The 19,843-nt window shown below is 54.3% G+C and overlaps 1 protein-coding gene across 1 annotated transcript; it reads right to left on the bottom strand.

The window, feature by feature from the left end:
• Positions 1-4,741: 4,741 nt before the first annotated feature.
• Positions 4,742-16,379, bottom strand: LOC119101521 (ras-related and estrogen-regulated growth inhibitor-like protein). Its single transcript, XM_037224869.1, has 5 exons — positions 15,992-16,379; positions 13,992-14,048; positions 13,546-13,622; positions 7,837-8,018; positions 4,742-5,099 (listed from the first exon to the last, which is right to left on the bottom strand). Exons 1-5 carry the CDS (start codon positions 16,140-16,142, stop codon positions 4,844-4,846), a joined length of 723 nt encoding a protein of 240 aa, XP_037080764.1. The 5' UTR covers positions 16,143-16,379; the 3' UTR covers positions 4,742-4,843.
• Between the last annotated feature and the right edge of the window lie 3,464 nt (positions 16,380-19,843).

The following is a 19,843-nucleotide window of genomic DNA, read 5'->3' on the forward strand; positions in this document are numbered from 1 at the left end:
CGTGAACTGACTGAAGAGGTGCAAAGTCACGGAACAACAGCCATTGGGACACGCCGTGTGCCAGTTGAGGCACGGTCGCCCGTGAGACACCCCCATTCCGCAGACGCTGCGTGCGCCCCGCGTGGGACCGGCCCACTCCGGCGCCGTCGCCAGAAGCAGGCTAAGCCGGCGTGGCGGCGCCACGGCAGCGCCGCCAGCCGCCATCCGTCACCGGAGGCGGGTGACGTCATCACGGCACCGTCATCGGCGGGCGTCGTGCGCCGGGCGGATGCGGCACGCACTCACCTGGCGCAGTGACTCGCCCAAAGGCAAGCCGCAAAGCAAGGCAAGGCGGCTCGCCCAAAGGCGAGCCGCAAATAGGCGCGGCGCTCCGTTTCAAGTCTCCACAACAAGTGCTTTTCTCGGATAACGCGTCGCATGGTGCGTACCTCGTGGTTGCAGGTCCGCATTCTCAGTGAAGCGTTTGCGATTTGTCACTGCGTGACTTGCCAGATAGACCACGAAGACAGATTTCACGCGGCCGCAAACAACGCGCAAAAAGCTGTCCTGCATCACGCCGGGGGGGGGGGGGGGCAGCCGGACGACGCGGCCGGCTGTCGTCACCGCCACGTCACCCGACACGCGCTGACCTCAGTACCGTGACGGCGTGTGACGGTGTAACGGCGCAGCGGCGACGGCTGGTCTCTGGCGGCGACAGAGGTAGGTCAGCCGGCATCACCTCACCACCGGCCTTCTGTCTCTGGCGGCGGCAGCGGGAGGTCAGCCGGTGTCACCTCACCACCGGCCTACTGCCTCTGGCGGCGGCAGGGGGAGGTCAGCCGGCATCACCTCACCACCGGCCTACTGTCTCTGGCGGCGGCAAGGGGAGGTCAGCTGGCATCACCTCACCACCGGCCTACTGCCTCTGGCGGCGGCAGGGGGAGGTCAGCCGGCATCACCTCACCACCGGCCTTCTGTCTCTGGCGGCGGCAGGGGGAGGTCAGCCGGCATCACCTCACCACCGGCCTACCGCCTCTGGCGGCGGCAGCGGGAGGCCAGCCGGCGTCACCTCACCACTGGCCTGCTGACGGCTTCGACCTGCTCTGTTTACCCGCTCGTGTGTGAAGTGTTCAGCATCTTTTTGTCTCTTGCTGAATGCGGTGTTTTCGGACGCCTCGCGGCTCCGACTCGGCGGCTGTTCCGTGAACAAGTGAGAGTTTACGGGACCGTTGAGGACGGTTCAGTCGCGCGGGGATGGCCTCAAACTGGGCGACGACGGATGGTGAGACACTTTCTCCTGCTGTGTAGGGGATCCCTATAAATCTGCGATGGCCGTTTAATTTCCTTTGTGGCGATAGTGTATAAGCAGTCGAGAACTGGTTCCCAGAAAGGGGGAGCTGGCCAGACGTCGGTTCCGTTGCCTGTTCCATTAATATAGCACACGCAACCAACCGGAGCACTTGTTCTGTAGCGATCGCGACCAGCACCGTTTGGCCCAGTATTTCTCGCCGATTGGGTCTTTGCAGCCGCCGTTGGTTGGTTCACGTGAGTGCCAGCAAAGAGAAACTTGTGCGGTTGCCGCAGCTGGCCGTGGCTCGGCGTATTCTCACACTAAGGTAAGCTGCAAGCGACTACACTCGGACGTTTCTCTGCGGCGACCATCCCTAGACTGCATCAAACCGTTCTGGTTTATTTGCGAGTGAGACGAGCGCGATGGCTAACAATGTTGATTTGCTACACCACCCAGGAAGTGCGCGCTCGTCCCACTCAGCAGCGAAAGCCCAGTCCAAAACAACACATCTTACTGAAAACAGCTGCAACGCTACACAGTCCACACCCCGCGGCCAGACAGCACGCGTTCTCGCATTGACGCCGCACGGGTGGCCGGGCCGAGACAGCAGCCGCCACCCTGGGCGGCCGGCCGGGGCAGCGGGTCACCGTGGGCGGCCAGTCAGGCTGGCCAGCGCGCCGGTCAGCCTGACCAGTGAGCCGATCAGGCTGGCCAGCGCGCCGGTCAGGCTGGCCAGGGCGCCGGTCAACCTAGCCAGCGCGCCGGTCAGCCTGGCCGAGTGTGCGTCATGGCCAAGCAAGTCACGCGCCACACCCGCGCGTCCGCTGAAAATGGTAAATCGCTCTGCTCGAAATGGGACTCCGTCTGAGACTCAGATGAGCATGCGTCATGCTTAGGGCGGAGTCCCGTAACATTTCGCCGATTTAGGACGAGCTTATTGCCAAGTCATGCAGCTGACCGTGGCTTGGCGTGATCTCCCACGATGGTAAGGTGCATGTGATTGCACTTGCAATTACAGCGCACTGATCAGCACAGACCTGATTTGACCAGCTTAACCACCGACAGCGCGCTCCGCAGGTAGAACGGGCATAGCTCGCCAACGCTGCGGCGCGCTGACTACATCGACCGATGCAAATCACGGAGCTGCGTCACAACTGCAGCTCTGCCAGATGAACGCCTCAATAACGGCTGCAATCGTGCATGACAATGGCGCCGTTGCGCGTGTGGCGTGGGGCGGACCTCCGGTCGGGGTCAAGCCGCTCGTGAGAAGCGACGTGACGCAGTCACGTGACACGCGACACGCGGCTCGTGGCCGCTCGGCGCGTGGGCCGCATGCTGCGGGGCGGGCCGTGCCGTAAACTATCCCGGATCTGCCGCTCTGACCCGCCGCCTCTGCCAAACACGGACGACGCCTGCTGCACATGCTGTCAGGCGGGGCGCGTGCTGTCGGGCGGGGCGTGTTAGCGCGCAGGTACTGCCGGGAACTGACAGTAATGGTGGGAGCTCATGCCACTGAGGACAGATGACATGCACGCTACGGGTCGCAAACGTCCTGCCCGTGGTATGGCGGCTTTGATCAGCGGAAGCTTGCTGGCCTCACGGACGAGGGTCTGTAGCTTCGAGACTAGCTACCGGCTGTGCTTTGGCTTCATAACTAAAGACGGCGCGGAATATGGAGCGAAATAGCCGTAGCGCTTACGTGCGCCACACACAAACTAAACAAGCCTTGGGGCTCTTCGAATGAGAAAAAAGCCGGAGTTGTCAGGGCAGAACTATTCTGCCGGACTGCCAGATGACCGTCGTTTGGAGCTCCATGCGCAGAGGTTGCCTGTTGCTGCTATTGGGGCTTTACGACTCACTCAACTGCTAAAACTGTATGGCGTCGTCTGCCTCTCACGCTGGCAGGAAGAGCGGGCACGGGAAGGGGATGGGGGGGGGGGGGGGAGGGGAATGGCTCCCAGTGCCTCTGTTGTCGCAGGCAGGCAGCTTAACCACTGCCCTGCCGGAACACCATGCGTAGGGGTTTGTCGTTAGCGGCAATGTGTTAGACGATGCACAGGATTCAACGCGTCCTTCCGGGAAAAAAACGCCGTCCGAGCATCCCAATCTCCTGGCAAATGACGTCATAAGCCATTACAGGGGATCAAAGGACGAAGTAATCGTCAGCAACGTCATTCTGAATCACAATGACGGCCTCAGAGCCCTCTTTGCAGCCTGGCATTACCTGAAGCTGTTTTGGCTTGCATAAACACACTTTCAAGGGGTGCACAACGAAAGACGAGCCGCAACTAAGATGAACAGCCGTCCATTTGGTCCCTGCACATCTCGTATAAAATCAACCTCCATCGCCCAGATGGTCATGCACTGGCAGCCCCGTCATGCACACAGCTACCAGCTGCATGCATTGCTCGATGAACTTATGTCTGTCAACCAGCACCGTGAAAACGGGATATTTCGTGCGTAGATTTGTGAAAGGATATAAAAGGTCAGACGCCAAATGGCGCCCGTGAACTCTCATAACCCGCGGAGTAATGTCTTATGTATAGGACATTTTGCTATCTGCGAAATATATGTGTAGGACAATCTGCAGACGCGTATGCGTGCTTGCAGATCGGGGCTGTTGTACAGTGTGCTGCAGGCTACGAGACCGGTCTGTGGGACAAACCAGTCACGAGCTTCGTAGAGTAACCCCGATGGTGACGCGTCATTTCCACCTCTTGGGATTTTTCCCTCCAATCTTAGATATTCGGGGGGATGCGCTCTCTCATAACTCCGGTGTATTCCAGGGTATTACAACCAGTATACCCGATCAGATTGATATGATAATACACAAACAACGGAGGAGCCTGTATGGACTCAAATTACAGACACATGGTACATTGGCTTTATTGTGACGTCCATGTGCGAAGCGAAATAACAGACTGAAGTAGAACATGGGCAGCTGACTAGACATCTACGGTGGCCATTGCATTCCATAGCGATTGCTATGAGCTGATGACGTCAGATTACTATAGAACGTGCGTCAGTAGAAGGCTCATTAAGTCGAACACCGACGCGGTGCGGACATGCCTCCCTGCATCCCAGAGACGGACACTGTTAACATTTACAAACATCAAGCCTCTGGAATCTGATGCAACTAGACTTCTGATGCAAGTCCTGCTACGGTCACAACACAGGTACTCTTTTCAGCCTACAGCAGCAGCGTCCTCTCGCAAGTCCCTCCGACCTCGGAGAACAAAGGCAAATGGCACATAACAACATGGCAACAATGATCAACAGCGCACATCTAAACACGTATCAGAGACCAGCTGAAGACAATGTAACAAAGCTCTCGCGTCCCTCATTGGGAGCAATTATGGCAGTCTAGAAGCTTGTGGGATTGTTTACCTGTGTCAACCCAGCTGTCTTTAATCAGGCACACGCAGGTCCTGCCTGAATCTACGGTCAAAAGAAAACATCTAGCTTCCCGAGTACACTCACAATCACGTACCGAACCAAATGCTCATTCTCAGACCGAATTCGACCTAGCCACTCATAATCCGTTGACCCGGCAGGCTCCAGGCCAAGTCCGTCTCAAATGCTCAGCGACGGACGTTTCTTCCTGTACTTCCCGTTCTTGCCAAAGATGTTTCCGAGGACCTTGGAGACGCTGTTGACGCCTGCCTTGCGACGGATGGGCAGCATCTTGAGTAGTTGCAGGCTCCTGGCCTCCTTCAGCAGGGTATGGAAGCCGAGGGAGACGCCGGTCACGCTCTCGGCTGCCGACACCTCGTAGAAGGGACAGCCGTATGCGAGCGACAGCTCGTGCCCGTCCTCTGTGTCCACTTGTCTGAAACGACAGACACGCATCAGCAGGGGCGCGGGCGTGCTGACCGTTCGTAGTTTGCCCGCATGGCGCGCATAGGCAAGTGTCGTGTTCGGCGGCACGCTGTGAGTCCGCTAGTAGTGTCGTATTACTCTAAACATTCCTGAACGTTCTGGAGTGAGCAGTTTCGACAGATGCCGAAATGTTACTCATCCTGGCATTGTCCGCTTGGAAACATGTTAAGCATGATATCGACTGGCAGAGACAACACCTAGTAAGTACATATATTTAGCGACAGTTGCCAGCGATGCCTTATCGCCAATCAGGTGTGATCAATAACATCAGCACGGAACTGCAAAGAAGCGGGGAACGTGGGTTGAGGTGGGTGGGTGGGGGGAAGCCACTCTCTAACTTCATTAAAGTTTGGCAATGGACGCACGTCAGGTCTGGAGACAAACTCAGCGCTAGCTTTTTGAAATTGTGTTGCGTTGTAGGAAAAACAAAGCAGGTGTAACATCCGTTTTAGTTCCTGCCGTATTCCGTGAGTTCCCGCACCCCAGGATCGGTGCATCGAACTTCTCGCGTTGGGTATTCATCACCCGGAGGGATGAATTACTTCTCTAGTTCTCGTTTGCAGTCACGAAGTGTTCTATGCAAATGGAGCCTTGAAAGTGATGAACAGCCGCACCCCGAGGAAAACCGAGCACGGAATATCGCATACCAAGTGCGAGTAGGGGCGCGAGAGGTGCTTGCTCCCGTAAACGATGGCCTGAAAAGACCGCGTTTTTCCTGGGCTATCTCAGCATCAAAGTGGGTTGTCTAACATCTAGCAGCGTCGGTGCCATTAGGGGATTCGATTCAAAGAGCCTGGGCCAATTAAACATGACATCCGCGGGCTTAAGGTCGTGCCGTATACGGAGGCGTCTCGGCTGCCACTCAGCGCGCCGCCCTGCGGTATAATCGGGATAATTTACCGCCGGCCTGCCGCTGAGAGTAAACAGCTCGGAGCAGCGGAGGGACCGTTACCAAATCACGCCACCGAGAGCCTGTCGCCGCTCGGTGTCCGCCGACTGCGGAACCGGCCCTCTTGTTCCGCGCCGTGGAGGGTGACAGGGGCGCCACCTGACGCGCTTCTCCGCGGCCGTTTTACGGCCGAGCACCGCAACAACTCCCGCCGAAAATAATTGGCTTGTTTCATCTGTGTCGCTGTCGCCGAGATAAACGACGCTGCGGCGGCCAATTAGCCGGCCTCTGCGCTGGGTTTAATTAGAGGCACATCACGCCGCGCTTTGAGCGCCGGCGCCAGCGCCGCCTCACGTCCGCACCCGGCGTCGCTCTGAGGCGCCCACCGGAGGCGACGGGTTCTGTGCGCCGAGCCGCGACGGCCGACCGGACGCCGCCGCCGTCGCGCTGTCCAACGGCTGTGGGGGCGGCGCACGGTCGGTGCGCACGTGACGCGCCACGGGCTCCGTCCGGACGTGACGGAACGAAGGAATGTGCCGGAGAAATGCCAGGGAGGGTTGACGTGGTGAGCGTTCTGCGGGTCCGAGCAGTGGGGTACGATTGGATGATGCGCTAAACGTAGTGGAAACTTGCCCAGTTGGCCGTCCAAGTTACCTCCTAACGGCTTGACGATTCCCAGCTAGTGGCGGACCGTGCGGTCTGCCTGTTCTTGGGCTGACTAGATGTAATCATAGCCACACTGTTCCGATATACACAGCAGGACTTATGTGAAGCAGAAGGATTAGCTAGCCAGCCACCGATGGTACGCCAGTACAACACAGCCACCTGATGATTCCCACCGCTGTATGGCTAGCTGCAAGATGTTCACAAGACATCCATGCGTGGCACTTGTCATGTTTAGTCAGTCCTAGGGACTAATGCCACCATGTGTCCATTCCCTCTACGGCCCTGGCACGCTGCTGGTTGGCGCACCATGTCAAGAGTTGGTGTGCCTACCAATGTCAGCTCAATTAGCTCCCACCCAGCCAGCAGCGCGAACGAAGGCAACAACGCCGTGCTCTGGCCCGATGGCAGCAAGCGCCTGTCTCACTATAGTGTGCCTGAGGCGTGAGTATGGTGACGGTGCAGCCAGCCTCATCAGCTTCATGCTCGGCCCGTCCTTTTGTCGACCCCGAATCAGCCCCCGCGCCTCCGTCCCGGCGGGTAAACACAGTCTGCGACCGACACTCAGGCGTCTCGCGGTGCCAGCGCTGGCCTTCGTAAATCTCCGGCCGTCGCCGAGCAGGGGCTGTGGGGTGCGCCTCATTTGTGGCGGCATTGAGCTCAGCGGGCCGAGCGCAGCGGCGCTTGCTGCCGCCCGGCGCGGGCCGGCGCGGCCCGGCGCGCTGCCGGCACAACAATGGCGCTCATGGGCGGCCGCGGACCGGCGGCGGGGTCAGTGGCGTCCCGCCGCCGGTCCCGCCTGATTAATGACCGACCCGGGCCGGCGCGGCCACCACGCCAACCTCCGCCAGATGGTGACGACGCCATGACCACCGACGCCCGGCAGCCGTCATGGCTTCGGCGCAAAAAGCACTTCAACACTGGAGATTGTGACGGGAATGTGGCATGCGGTGCAGATAGCTACATGGGCTGGAGAAATTGTGACCGTAACCGGGCTTGGGCTGTCGGAGCTAACTGCATGGCACAGAGGGGTACTTGAGTCGGGAGCAGCCGGTAGTCACTACGGGGCACAGACAACATACTGGAGCAAGCCAACCTGGCCCGATACCGGCGGCCGCACCCGAACATGACGCACCTGGCGTGCTCGAGGTCGCGCTTGTTACCCAGCAAGACGGTGGTGAAGTAGCCGGGCAGCTTCTCCTGGCCGAGCGTCTCCAGGAAGCCGCGCGCCGCCTGGAAGCTGGATCGGTCGCACACGGAGTACACCACCAGGAACGCCTCGCCCCACCGCAGGTGGTTGAACAGGCAGCCGGTCGCCTGCGGGCATCACGCAGGGGTCAGCGGGTCACGAGCCGCGCGCATCATAGGGAAAACAGGCAAACAGGCGAGGGCCGCGTATCAATGGAGGACGCTGATGGAACGGCGGGTGGCGTAAAAACAGGCAATATCAAACAACAGAAAACGCATCGCCGTGCTCACGTCCATGCCTTTTGTTATGGCGTCCAGGAAGAAGCGCCGTGATATGCACCATCCTTCATTTGATAAGCTAACAAAAAATACCTCTCGCTAACAAACACTTGCACTTGTGATTGAGCACCGCATCAAAACTCTTGATTGTCCGTATTGTAAAATGTTTGAATGCTGCGCTGTTTTGGTTGGACTGCGCAGTGGAGGTAGGTTTTGATAGTATTTATCACAAAATCACTTTTTGCCGGACACAGACCGCTAATAAGAGCTGAAAACGGATGTGACTAATGATGCAAGCGTTAACATTGTAGAAAACAGCGTCACAGCGCATATCACTTCCGTAGCCACGTAAACTTTACAACCATTCCACCCAATTCCATACCTGATTCCGAGGCAAAGAAAACCGAGCTGATCGACGCTTCTGTCGGTACAAAAGCCGTTGTGTGCGCACCTGAGCCCGCTCGGCTCGGCTCTCCGTGCAATGCGGCAGTGACCGCGGCCCATTATGCGGTGCCCTTGACCCCAACAACGGGCAGATACGGCACTGTACAATACGCCAATCTCTGCGCCGCGTAAGTACATTTAACGTCAGCACCACATGGCAGGTGTAGCGGCGGGACGATGGTGCGTCTTCGTAGTGATAGTGCATAGCTCTGGCGATTACTTATGGCACTGACCACGCTGTGGAAGCCCACCACGCGAAACCCGGTTAAGGCAAGAGTTAAGAAGCATGTGAGATGGCAGTCGTTTTGCGCGTCTGGCAGTCAATGACCGCCGGAAGTATCCGATCTAGCTGTTCGGAAGATGCGCAGCCGCAGGTGTAACTGAAAACGTTTTGATTAAAATGAAATGGTGGGTTTGGGGTTCTATATACAAAAGTGCTTGAGCGAGTAGTGGTGCGCATTGTTTTATTACTGAAATCCGCTCTAAGTGGGAAATTCCACGCAGAAATAGGTGCCATTTAGGGTGACACAGTCTGACGTCTCCAAAAGTATGGCAAACCTACGCATTAGAGGGCAGTAGTTCCGCGACACTCAGCTGTGATAGTTGCTCCCATCATGCAATCGGTAGTTACCAACATATGAGGTATGACTGAACGCGGTAGCTTAGCCTTCTTTAGTCCTTAATCGTCATAATCCCACAAGCTTTTAGACAGCTTCGCTGCACGCAAGGAACCTTAGGCCCTTCGTTGGGAGAAAAACCAATACCGAAAGACGTTATAGGCCACGGTTTCAAGTGTGATCTAAAGCATGAGCTCCGTCTTAATCGTATATAGATCACCCCTAATATTCCGTGTGTACTCTTAAAGAGCAACTGGAAGGAAATGGGCGCTTGACCGTTCGTTACTGATTCTAGGGCACTTTAGTCTATGAGGAAACTAACAAAAGCTACTGATGTTCACTCCCGCTGGCTATTTGCATGTATTTCTTGCCACATTTTACTCAAGTGTGGAGGCCCGATGGTAGAAGATGGAATGGTAGATTGGTGGAAGTCAAATTATTTGGTTTCCCACCATGACAAGACGAAGTCCGGACGAAGGGACCCTCTGCGTGCCTCCAACACTTTTTACACAATACACTTTTTTTAAACGAGGTACGGCTGCGCGAAAAACGCCGCCAACAAAGCGACCTGAAACTCTCAGTAAGCTACATCAGACGCTTTTGAGGCAACCCGAGATTTCAATATGTGACCTCAGTTCGGGGAATTAAACAGTATGTCTGACAATTCCATCGTATGACATGTTTTACTGATCTTTACTCTGAACCAGAGGCAAACCAATGCGCTCGAGCATTAATTTGAAGAGTAAAAAACGTAGCCTTTAAGCGAGAGACCACATATCGAGGTGCAACACATTGGTCACTTCTTTTGGCATTATCAAGCTGGGAGACCCACGGCTAAAAAGGATGTCATCATGTATTTCATGCACCTTTCATACCGGATACAGTTGACTTATATGTTCCATTAATCTGATTAACAAAGATGCTGCTTGTACGACCTGCCCCGTGATTTATTTTCAATTGTTATTTGATTACGTGTTTCGTAAAGCTAAGCAAATCAAGACATAAAGAATCCTGGGAATGAACATAAGCTAGAATAAAAATAAACATAAATGTGGGCAAATAGAGATGCAAGAGCTTCAAACCTCATCTGAAATATGACTTAAGGTATTGCGTCTTTTTTTGTTTGCTAGATGTGAAAAAGCATATATAAGTAGCATCTAGGAACTCCATAATCATGCTAAAAAGCGATTGGCATGCTTAGGAGGGATTTCCGGCCTTTCTGGCGACAACTGACGCCAGTTTCTGTTTGAATGCAGAGGGTTAGCTTTGGGATGACATGAGCGCCATGATGATTCCTTCGCGTGGTGGAGGTGATATGAACACACGTCACGAGAGGACGGGGACTTTAACCCGTAGGTCTTGACAGAAACGCATGATGAACAACAAGTTAGGAAATTAACAAGCCTTGAGGGAATATGGTATGTTGTATACGTGGTGAATATGAACACTTTGTGTAAAGGTTTGCGCTAAACATTGGCTTGAACGCTTTGGTAGGTGCTGGAATGTGCGGATATCCCTTTGTGTTCCTCTAAGCGTCAGCAAAAGCATCGGACTACACAAAATTTACAGAAATGGAGTAAATCAATCGAATCGAGGAGTAATGTCATGCAAGCTTTCCCTCGATTTGGCCTGCAGTAACAGCTTCCAATTATTAACACATAGCAGCGAGGGTTGCAAGGGCAAGCATAGCTCGATTTGAGCCAGTTTTGCCCCACTGACATTTCAGTCACATGCGAGGCTCTCCTCTATTGACTCGATTTTGATCATACCTGACAAGCACAAACCACTGACGCTAATAACTCATTTCTGCCTTTTCTCAGTGACTGAAAACCGTGGACGTGATAAAGTCCGGCCGGCTGTCGTCACGTTCGCCGCCGTCACGGGTCTGACCGCGGACCCAGGCCAGCCTCCTCTATGCCCTCCCTTCATTAATCACGCCTGAGGTGGCGCCCGACCGTGAGAAGGTCAGCACGGAGACCTGTGAGGGAGCTCCTCGCCCGGCAGATCATGCCGCTAAGGCCGCATCATCATCACCTTCATCATCACTCTCATCATCATCATCATCACTGCCGGCCGTGACCCCTCCGTTGGGGCTGCCGTCACACGAGGGTGCAGATGCGCCGTGCGAACTGGCCGACATTAAGAACTGGCAAGAAAAAGACATTGCAACGCCGGAGAGACGCGTTACGTCTTTGGGAATCCGCATGACACGTGAATTCGGGAGGGCGAGGCTCGGGGGTCGGAGAATCTTGGCGCGACTGAATGCGAGGCACATGTGCGGGGATGAGACGATGCCATCCATCCTGCTTCCCAAGGCCGTCCATGTCGTGAGCGTTGAAGCCTTGAGCGGGATGACGTCCGCGTGGGTTTTGTTGTTGCCTTCTGGGTAACTTAGCCAGCTGACGGCTTCGCTGTAAGCTGTGACGCCATGCTGATACTCACAGGCTACGGGACTTTGTAAAACCTGTCTGGGTTGAATTGATCCACAACAACCTTTACTACACACTAAGTACATCACTGAAGACACAGGTATTGGGTGAATCCTTAATGACCTATTTTCGGGCACTAAGTGACGACTGAAGTGCGTTAATACCCCAGGCTGATCGCATACCTGGGGCCTGTGCCGCACCGACCGTCCGGAACCACCCTGCCTCCGACCCCTCACGACGTGAGGTCGGAGTGATCCACTCCGGGCGTGATCCACTCCGGGCGTGATCCACTCCGGACGTGATCCACTCCGGGCGTGGTCCAATCCGGGCGTGATCCAATCCGGGCGTGATCCACTCCGGGAGTGATCCTCTCCGGGCGTGATCCACTCCGGGCGTGATCCACTCAGGGCAAGATCCACTCCGGTCGGCGCTAATGAGGCTGAGATGTGAGACCCAATGAGACAAAGCCGATGCAAAGCTTCTATCCGAGGCTTTACTGCTGCCATTAGCAGAGCGAGCAATCAGCCCACGTTTAAATCTATCATCCGGGTGGAGTGCACCTAATGCTTTCGAAGCGACAGATCGCATCACATGTGATCACTTAGTTCTTTGGGCGGCCATGACAAGATCCAAGATCCAACGGAGAGAGCATGACGCAAGCGTGAGTGCATGATGTGCATATCAAAGATTCACGCGAGTGCCCATCGGAACAGGTTAGTTCAGTGTGGCTTGCACCCTTGTAGGTTGTCTGGTGCCTTCCTGTGATATGTGTATGCAATCTGCGTAAGTATGCGTGTAGGTGCGCAAGCGGCATTTCATCAGTGTGTTTTCGTAAGAAAAATTAATTCGGCTCACCGTGAATAAGCTGATGCGATGACCCCGCCAGTAGTAGCAGTTCAGTAATGTCGATAAAAAAGTGACGAATCAATTTTGCTCCAAAAAGTTCCGAAGGATGCTGAGACCGCGAGTAGCCAGCAGAAGCATCATGATGATTATAACCACTCCTAGGATGACGCTCATTCGACGCGTTAGATCACTTCATGGTAAAGCGTGCGACAAAGTAACTAATTACTCATGTAAGCGACCATGCGCCCTTCTCATGTGGGTGAATGGGAGGCCACACACCCCTCTAGTGATGGACTGTCCTGACGACGGTCTCCAGCCCCCTGGTCGCGTCGAGGGTCCGTAAACAGACACCGGCGAGCGCCAGCCCGGCCCGCCGCGCGCGCTATGGCTTTTCTCCCATTGTTTTGGATTTCTCCGCGGCCGTCGGCACATGTTCAGAATGTCGGCTAATGACCTGGCCGTCAAATAAAGCCCATTAGACGGATGTTGCCGCGACCTGGGCAGCGTGATTCATGGCGGCGGTCCGCGTGGGCGGCGGCGTGCTGCCGGTACATCAGGCCACCCCCACGTCGCACGCGGCGCTCGGTGGATAATGGCCCGGCCCCGCGTCAGTAAACAGAGGTCAGGCGGCGCCTCCGTCCGAGGGCTGAATCGTGACGGTAGCGCTGTATTCGCGCGTGAGCCATGGGAATCTGCCAGACCTTCTCTCGACTTGGGGATCGGCTCTCTCTCTGGGTTTAAGGATTGTGTTCTCTGAACATGAGGATCGGTGTTCTCCGAACATGAGGATCGGTGTTCTCCGAACCTGAGGATCGGTCTTCCCTGAAATCGGGATGGCGATGGTTTGTATGCATATCGCACAGCTTACACGGTTAATGGACGGAGGAGGGGTGTGTTGGCGCCGGCTACAACGCAGTGCTTTCGGGGAGGTGCATGCTTTGACGCAACGGTTCGTGTGAATGCCATTACACTCAAAGTTATTCTTCAGGTCCACGAACCCAAGATGTCTCCAAATGCCGTTCTTTATCCGCGCCCACGTACCATGCACCTGCAGCTGTCCAATATGTCGACCCCCGTCTTGACGCCGTCGAAGGTCACCGTATGCGTATATCTCATGTCTGCAAGACAAGGCCAGCGGGTCAGGCACGCCCGTCACAGTGGGTGGGACACCACGGCAGTGGGCGGCGGCAATTCTGGCGCGGTATCGGTCGCGATTCATATGCAGGCAGCTGGCGCGTTTGCATGCGAGCCGCGCGTTAACAAAGAGGATACACCCGGAAGCAGAGGTTATCCGCTTTTGCCTCGGTGGGCACGGACGAAAATATTCATGGCGACTCGTATGCGGTCACCGCGGCGTTTAAGGTGTGACGATGGCTTTGTCGTGTCGCACATATGTCAACGCGCGCGAAAACGATGAGTTATGTGGTCAAATGAGCCTGCTTTTCCCAAGCATGAATATGTAGTGCTGTTCGCCGGGATGAACGTACCGCCACTGGAGCTGTAGTCTCCTATGTATCTTTTCGTCAGGTATCGGACGCACAGAGCTGAAACGAAAAACAAACTCGTCATAATGGAATACGTGGCATTGCTTATGCCAAAACGCTATCCTGTTTACCCAGGGAAAGCCCTTAGCCATAACGACAAGAAGGCCTGCTGATAGTAAACTGTGGCGATCGGACGACACAAGCGTTTGGATGTGATTCCTTCATGTCTGATGGTGCATCAATAAAGATGGCGGCTTTCAGCCCGATGTGAGCACTGTTTGTAGCCTAATCGGAATAACAGGTGGAGATCCCACAATTCCAAGCAGTAAATCACACTTACTCCCTTCCCAGAAGAGTGAGGTAGATGCTTTCAGATCGCCAAATCTGGGATTTTCTTGATCATGTCCGATTGGGTTGAGTAAGAGTATCGGGATCCATAAACACAAAGATTCGAGCACCTTTACAAAATCCCCAAAACGTCGACTATAATGCTAATTAGCTTGCGATTCGCACCATGTTTTTTCAGCACGCCTTGACATGGAGAGAGTTTTAGCTATCGCTTTGATAGGTGCCTATGCCACTTGTGCAATGTTTGTGCAGTGTTTGCCGCATACTCCTAAGACTGAGCTAGGTGTGGGCTAGGTTTGGGAAAGATTTGGGGAAGAAGAAAATTTGATGTGCTAGACTTGAGGAAACAAACATCTATTTCGCCATTCTAAAGGGAGACCACGAAAGGTCTGGCTACATGAAATGCACGTATGAAAATATCTCACAGTCGTCTTTTGGATAGATTTTGGGAGGTTGTCCACTGCGTAGGTAAAATCGCTTCTGCACTGGAAAAGGACGTCACGAATGCTACAACTGCTACGCCATAAACGTTTGATGATGAAGCCCTCCGCTAGAAGCTTTGCGGTGCGCATTTGGATAGGAGGAACCTATTGTCGTTGAAATAGTCGCTCGCGCGCTCAGGCTGTTTTTTTACTACCCTCGAAAAAACACGCCTCACCTGACGTTCTGCGCAGGAAAAACTACATTCAGCACAGGTGACAAAAGCTATGCATAAAGACGATCATTCCCAGAACTACATTGTAATACAAACAGAAATGGCACAGAACAGTGCATCTTTGCTACGTTTTTATTAATATACCGACATTAAGCGTGCCGCATCATTCGGTACAGCTTTCCTGATCTCTCAATTGCATGACAATGAGGGCAAAGAAGCTCTTACACATATAGATGACAGAAAACCTCCGAAATAAGGACCACCAGACCTTTCATTCAACCCAGTTATTCATTGATACCAGCGCAGCATAAAAGAACACAGGGACATATAAGATAGTCTTGGCCCCTGTTTGAACGAGGAGCGGGGTACGGTTGTCAGTGACTGGGAATAGCAGGACTCCGGCCAAGTTGGCGCGGTTCATCCGCCAAAACGTGACATCCGCAACTCGCAAGCTATCCGATGCACGTCAGATGCACACATATGTCGGCATCCGATACGTGCACATGGTTGAACTGCAGTGCGAGCAGGACAGCTGCGATAACGTTGGGCGCTGACGCTACAGAGGTTTGGGACAACATATTTGCAACTCACTTTTTAAATCAAGAAAAATTGTAACCCTAAACGCATGTTCTTTCAATAAAAAAGAGCAAAACAGTTACCTTCCTTGCACTTGCTTTTGTTAAGCCCGTGGCGCCTTAAACGTACGGTCTAGATACTTCTTAGATACTAGATAGATACTAGATACTTCATCATATACCTAGATCCACTTTGTAACTTCATGCGCTCCTTAAGCCCCTGTTCAAGCTAACATTTTTCAAAAATGTTGCAGAATGAGAAAAAAACGATTGAAGAAACACAGCATTGGAAGTAGAGGGAGATACTTCAGCATCCCAAGTACTCAGCGGAAGGATTGCTTCTCGGTTGGCCTGGTACCTCGAAGCAAGAATCCTGGGAACACTCAAACCAGCCGGCAACATCTCCCGAGCCCGCCGTGACATACCTGTCTTGCCGACGCCCGGCGCGCCCAGCACGAGCACCTTGATCTTGTCCAGCTGGCCTTGGTTCTGGCTGAGCTCGGTGTTGGTGCTGCTGGAAGCGCAGCTCAGCGTCGACACACTGCTCTGCGAGGAGCAGCGGCTGGTGATGAGCATGGTGCAGCCGCAGCCGACCTCCTCCTCCGAGTGTCACCAGGTTTGACCTCACGGACAGCGGCGCAGCGCTACTACCGGCTCCCCGGTCCCAGTCACTCGCAGTCGGCCGGGTCCATGGCCACTCGCGCTCTCCCGGGGTGCTGTTCACTTGGCCGCTCCTGCAGTCTCCCGCCGCCGCCGGCCGGCGTGGAACGCCGCGCTCCCTACACGATAGCGTCACACGGAGTGCTGCAGTCTCCGCACGACGGCGATGGTGCTGCAGTCTCTGGAGCGGCGGCGGGACGCGGACGGCGCCACGCGTGGTCCTCGTCCCAGACGGCACCGAGACGCGCTCCCACCCGGTGCGACCGCCCGCTCACGACTAACGCCCGCCGGCCGCGCGCCGCGCCCGCACCCAGTCCCGTCCGCCCGCCGCCAGGCGCACCACGCGACCCGACGGCCGGTCACGTGGTCACGTCGGAGCCTTGGGAGCAGCGCGAGCAGTGACGTCACGGCGGAGCGGACGTGTCCCGAGCGAGGCTCTGCAGCAGGGGGCTCCATGGGGTGTAGTGGGTCCTGTTCGTCAAAGATCATCAGGGGCGTTTACTTCCGCGTTGCTTTGAGGCGACGACGTATCTTGGTGAATTCAGAGTTGGTGCAGTTCTAAATTAACGCGTGTCGGCGTGGCTTCTCAGTGCAACGCACTCGGATGGGGATGAGGATGAGCTGACATATACGCGCCAGATATTTCAAAAGCTGGCAGAGCCAGAGGCACCAAATTCACATAGCAAATAGGACCCTATGTAAACTCATTTGTGAAATACTTGCAGCTCTCCAGGTGGTGAAATTCGGGTCCAATAATGACAAACTACTTCAAAATCCAAGCACCCTGTCCGAAGTGCCTACAAGCCTACTCACGCAGACAAATTTTGCCTAGATACTGTTTCCAAAGAAGGTCACTCGTGTTTACATCAGGTCAGTAATCTCAGTTGACTTTTAAAGATAAAGAATAGCCAGAGACATTCGAGAATGTTGTAATGTCAGGGCTTAAATCAACATTAAGAATGTCTCAGGCGGCAAGTTTCTCAGAAAAGTTGATTGAGGTCATTTAGGGTCAGAAAACTTCTATGTAAGCTTATTTGCGTCTTATTGTCACAGCAACCTTTTAAAGGGAGTGTCCCACCTTTAGGACATATCGCAGTTGTAGTCCCGTGAAACCTCAGTGTTCGTTAAGTCTTGTACAAGAATTTGGTAGCACCACTGCAACACCATCAAAATATAATTTGAATATCAGTTTTGACCATTCTCGAATCCAAACTACGGTGTCAACGCTTTATAACACCACTACCCTTCTTCCCTGCGGTCACGATTCATGTCGTCATGACAACCAACGCGTACAAACTGGTGCAAATAAACTGACGTTTGTGATTGGTCCAGTGGGCAGGGGCCTGCTACCGAGAAGCACATCGGTTGAAGTTGGAACCAACGCGTCATATGGATCATGTGACACTCCCATGCAAGGCCATGTAATAGGGCATAATCATCCTGGGATTTTCCGGTACCTTTCCTTCACCACTACAGTGACGTTATAAAGTCGCAGCCTGCCATCACCGCGCCGCCTGCATCACCTTCGCGTCCGCTACACCGTTGCACCTACTAACAAATGCATCCGTTGACCGCCACCGGGCACTTCAGGAAGTACTTTGAGGAAATATGAAAGGGTATTTTTGTCACCCCTGCTGTAAAACAGCGAGCATAGGCCTAGGAACCAGGACCCCATGTCCCATGGTACTCACATTTGCTGGGGATGCCAAACATTGAGTCTATAGCGATGCATTGAAGTTGGCCAGCCCACAGCTTTTAAATGCAGGTTAGCGAACCTGCCCAAGGTCCAGCCACTGCCGAAGAAAGAACTGAGCGGCACCAGGATCATCACCCGACCTGTGGCGTTGAGCCTCAGCACTATACATAATAACGCGCTGGGTTGCACTGGTGTGCGATTGAGGCAGTTTGAGACGACGGAAGAGATATGCTGACTGGTAGAACATAGGACATTGTGGACATTGCACATTTCGTCAACTATGCCGCGAAGCCTCCGAAGGTCGTGGCGCATGGCGTTAATCAAGATCATATCCGTCACGCCATGCAGCTGATTTATCGGACACACGCATGACTCATAATTCGCCGTATTTTACTAAAGCGATTCTTGCGCCCAGCATACACTTCATTGTGCACACTTGACGAGGACACGAAATAAACAGGGGGGGGGGGGGGGGGCGGAGAACACAGCTATAGATTTTCCAGCACAAATCCACAACTATGTGACATGACAACCAGCCTGAAACAACCCAAACGTTTATGTGCGAAGGAACCGTCTCTGCCTCAGACAGACACACAACCATGCAAGACAAAACATATGGCATAACGATGTTCATTTAAGGTCACTTTCGTGTGCTCACATAAGCACAACGATGTTCTCTTCGCGCTGTCCACCTAATGTCGCAACTGTTAAGCTGCGCGCCTGGCAGCAGCTCGCTCAGCCCCGGCCTAAGCCATCTAAGGCACAGATGGATACGCGTCTTCACCAGCTTCCGAGCAATCCGCTTGTTCAGCGCAGAACTTTCTCAGCAGGAGCTTTATGGGGCGGTCCACGAAGCCAATGTCTCGGTCCATTCCTCGGTCCATCACTAGTTGGAACACGATCTCGAAAGCCTCGACAACGCTCGTCCAGGCCGGCAACGGCACCATCAGACCACCCTGTCTAATTGTGTGTATCCAGTTGTCTGGCACACAGCTGGGTGATGCATCTCGGGTCGACAGTCCCGCACCTGGATCGAGGTGTTTCCACTTGACAGCCACGAAGCCCGCAGCGAGGGCCAGCGCCTCGTACTTGATGTGTGTGCCCTCGTCCATCACGTCGCCGCAGCTGGGGCCATTTTTGGTCCTCTCGCCGTCACCGCCATGGAGCTTGCCTTAGCCCAACTCGTTGAACCCGTTGTCCTCGTCCACTTCGTTCAGGACGGACATTGGTGGCATCGCGGCTGCTTGCAGGCAGGCGGCCTCCACGTCGTCCGTATGCGCTGCCGCTTCCATCACAGCTGGATTTTGGATCTGCGAAATAACGAAGGTCATTTCCGCGTACCTATCAGGCACATTAATCAGACCTTTTTACAAATCACCAGTTTTGTTTTTCATTACGACAGAAAAAGGTCTTGGACCCGGACATGCCCATTCTCTCGTTATCGCATGCTTGTTTTTGTACACAACCACCTTTTCTGTGGTCCAGCGTGACATAATCCGAGCGGGTAAGAGGGATGGTCAACGGCCGACGAGTACTCGCGGCGTGCACCACTCTGATATCTCCCGCTCCTGGCCATAACCCCAGATTTGTCTGTCTGGACCCGTTTCATGGTCCCATTTCATTGCATCGGCTTCGCCAGGAGGCTGGCGCCGCCATTACTGTTTTTCGACGCAAAAATACGCTAGAATGCACTGCACTCCGAGGCTTCAACCCCCCCCCCCCCCCCGCTTCCATTCGTCTCTACCCGTGAAGTTCAAGGTCTATGGCTTAGGCACAGCAGCAGTTATTTCACCACGATATTACTGTATGTAATCCCGGAGTTTGGTGACCAGGTAAATAGCTTTCATTTGAAACCTCAGACACTATCGTGAACAGTAACACGAAGAGCCCAAAAGTGGTTCAAAAGTGACAAGGCTCGCAA

Source organism: Pollicipes pollicipes, unplaced genomic scaffold, assembly GCF_011947565.3.
Source record: "Pollicipes pollicipes isolate AB1234 unplaced genomic scaffold, Ppol_2.1 Scaffold_4881;HRSCAF=5763_pilon_pilon_pilon, whole genome shotgun sequence".
NCBI classification, from domain to species: Eukaryota; Metazoa; Arthropoda; class Thecostraca; order Pollicipedomorpha; family Pollicipedidae; genus Pollicipes; species Pollicipes pollicipes.